We start from the raw sequence: 2,116 nt of genomic DNA on the forward strand, positions 1-2,116 counted from the left end.
ATAATGCCGGGTGGGGGCAAGGGGGGGGCCCCCGCCTCGGCCCCATGGACCCTCTGATGGTCCTTGAGGGATTCCTTGTAGCGGAAGCTGCGGCCGCAGGCCGGGCACTGGTAGGGCCTCTCGCCGGTGTGGATGCGCTGGTGCTTGAGCAGGTTCTGCTTGCGGATGAAGCTCTTGCCGCAGGCGGCGCAGGCGAAGGGCCGCTCGCCCGTGTGGAGCCGCTGGTGGTTCTGCAGGTGCTCCTTGCGGCTGTAGCACTTGCCGCACTCGCCGCACTTGTAGGGCCGCTCGCCCCGGTGGATCATCTGGTGCCGCACCAGCCCCGAGTGGCAGTTGAAGCTCTTCCCGCACTCGGCGCAGGGGTAGGGCCTCTCGGCCGCGTGGCTCCGCTGGTGGATCCGCAGGCTCTTCTTCCCGCTGAAGCTCTTCCCGCACTCAGCGCAGCCGTGAGGACGCTCCTCGGCGGGGACCGGGGTGGTGGTGGGGACCCCCGGCCCCTCGCCCCCCGGTTCTGAGCCTGGGGCTTTGCCCAGTCTGTGCTGTGCCGGCAGAGCCCCCGCCGGTGTCACCGCCGCCGCTTGTCCCTCGGGGTTCCCAAAACCGGTGCCGGGGAAGAGCAGGTCCCCGGAGCCACCCGGCAAACCCACCTCCTCGGGGGGCTCGGCGTGGGGGCACCGCTCCTCCGTCTTCACCAGCAGCCCCTCGCCGGCTGCAGGGGAGAGAAAGGCTCTGGTCAACAGGTCCCAGGGGACCGGGGATGTCCCCGAGCCACAGCCCAGCCTGGGTGGGTGTTTTCTCCCCCCTCATCCCCATCCCAACCCTCCCTCACCAGGACCAGGACCGGGACCCGGCAGCATCTCCCTCTCCGGCAGCTCCCAGGGCTCACGGACACAGGGCTCTTCCTCCTGCTTGATCCACGACAAGAAGTCGTGCGCCGTGATCAGGGCGTCCGCGCCTGCGGGGGAAGGACGGGGACAGGGACTCAGCCCATGGGGGGCCATGTCCTGGCCCCGGGTGGGCTGAGGGGGGAGTAACGGCTCTCCCCGCGTTGGGCACGGCGCCGGGCTGACCTGCGCAGGGGTCTGCCGGCATCCCCCGCTCCTCCGGGAACTGCTGCTCCCCCACGAAGGCCACCTCCTGCTTGATCCGGGACAGGATGTCGGAGGTGGAGATCAGCGACTCTGTTCACAAGGAGAGACTTGGCCGGTGGCCGGGCTGCGGCCACTCACCACCACCCCATGGCCAACGCGCCTTGGGGCGCAGGACCCCCGGGCTATGACCATGAGGGACATCCCCATCCCACATCAAACACCCCCTGGGGAGATGTGGGGACAGGTCACCTTGGGACAACTCAGAGGATGGATGACCATGGGACACCCCATGGAGATGGGTCACCTTGGGAGAGTCCATAGGGACGGGTGACCATGGGGACAGGTCAACTTGGTACAGCCCAGGAGATGGGTGACCATGGGATAGGTGACCATGGGGATGGGTCACCTTGGGACAGCTCGTGGGGATGGATGACCATGGGACAGTCCGTGGGGATGGGTCACCTTGGGACAGCTTTTGAGGACGAGTGACCATGGCACAGCCCATGGGGACAGATGGGTGACCATGGAATAGCCCATGGGAAGAGATGACCATGGCACAGCCCATGGCCATGGGTGACAATGGCACAGCCGACGGGGACAGGTAACCATGGGAGAGCCCATGTGCTCTGACCCAGCATGGTGGCAACGGGGGACACATGGATCTCCCGGTGACAGATGCCCAAGACCCCGGCACATCAGTCCTGGGGGATTTTCCAGAGTCACTCATGGTGGTCTGGGGTGCAGAGTCTGGCCAGGGCTTGAAAACTGGGTCCTGGGGGGCCTGGACCACTGGGGAAGGAGGTGGGACATCCCTGGGGTGGGGGGACCAGGACGTGGGAGTCAGTGGGGACAGGAGGGGACCCGGCCGGTGTCTCACCCGCGCAGGCGTCCGGCGGCAGCTCCCTCTGCTCCAGCTCCCTCTGCTCGGGGACGCAGGGACCCTCCCCGCGCTCCCCCCGGGGCTGCGCCTCGCTCCGGGAGATGGCACCGTCTGTGGGGATGGGGGGGAGACAGCGGGGCTGGCA

At 67.7% G+C, this 2,116-nt stretch overlaps 1 protein-coding gene across 1 annotated transcript in view; it reads right to left on the bottom strand.

Moving 5' to 3' along the window:
- LOC106896027 overlaps positions 1–2,116 on the bottom strand; it is a 24,478-nt gene that overhangs the window by 1,811 nt on the left and 20,551 nt on the right. Inside the window, exons 13-16 of the mRNA XM_014955733.1 lie at positions 1,969–2,082; positions 1,071–1,181; positions 830–955; positions 8–709 (exon numbers count right to left, since the gene is read on the bottom strand). Coding sequence (XP_014811219.1) covers positions 8–709; positions 830–955; positions 1,071–1,181; positions 1,969–2,082 — 1,053 coding nt within the window. The remainder of the gene's footprint in view (positions 1–7; positions 710–829; positions 956–1,070; positions 1,182–1,968; positions 2,083–2,116) is intronic.

This window comes from Calidris pugnax, unplaced genomic scaffold (assembly GCF_001431845.1).
Source record: "Calidris pugnax isolate Ruff unplaced genomic scaffold, ASM143184v1 scaffold272, whole genome shotgun sequence".
Classification (NCBI taxonomy): domain Eukaryota; kingdom Metazoa; phylum Chordata; class Aves; order Charadriiformes; family Scolopacidae; genus Calidris; species Calidris pugnax.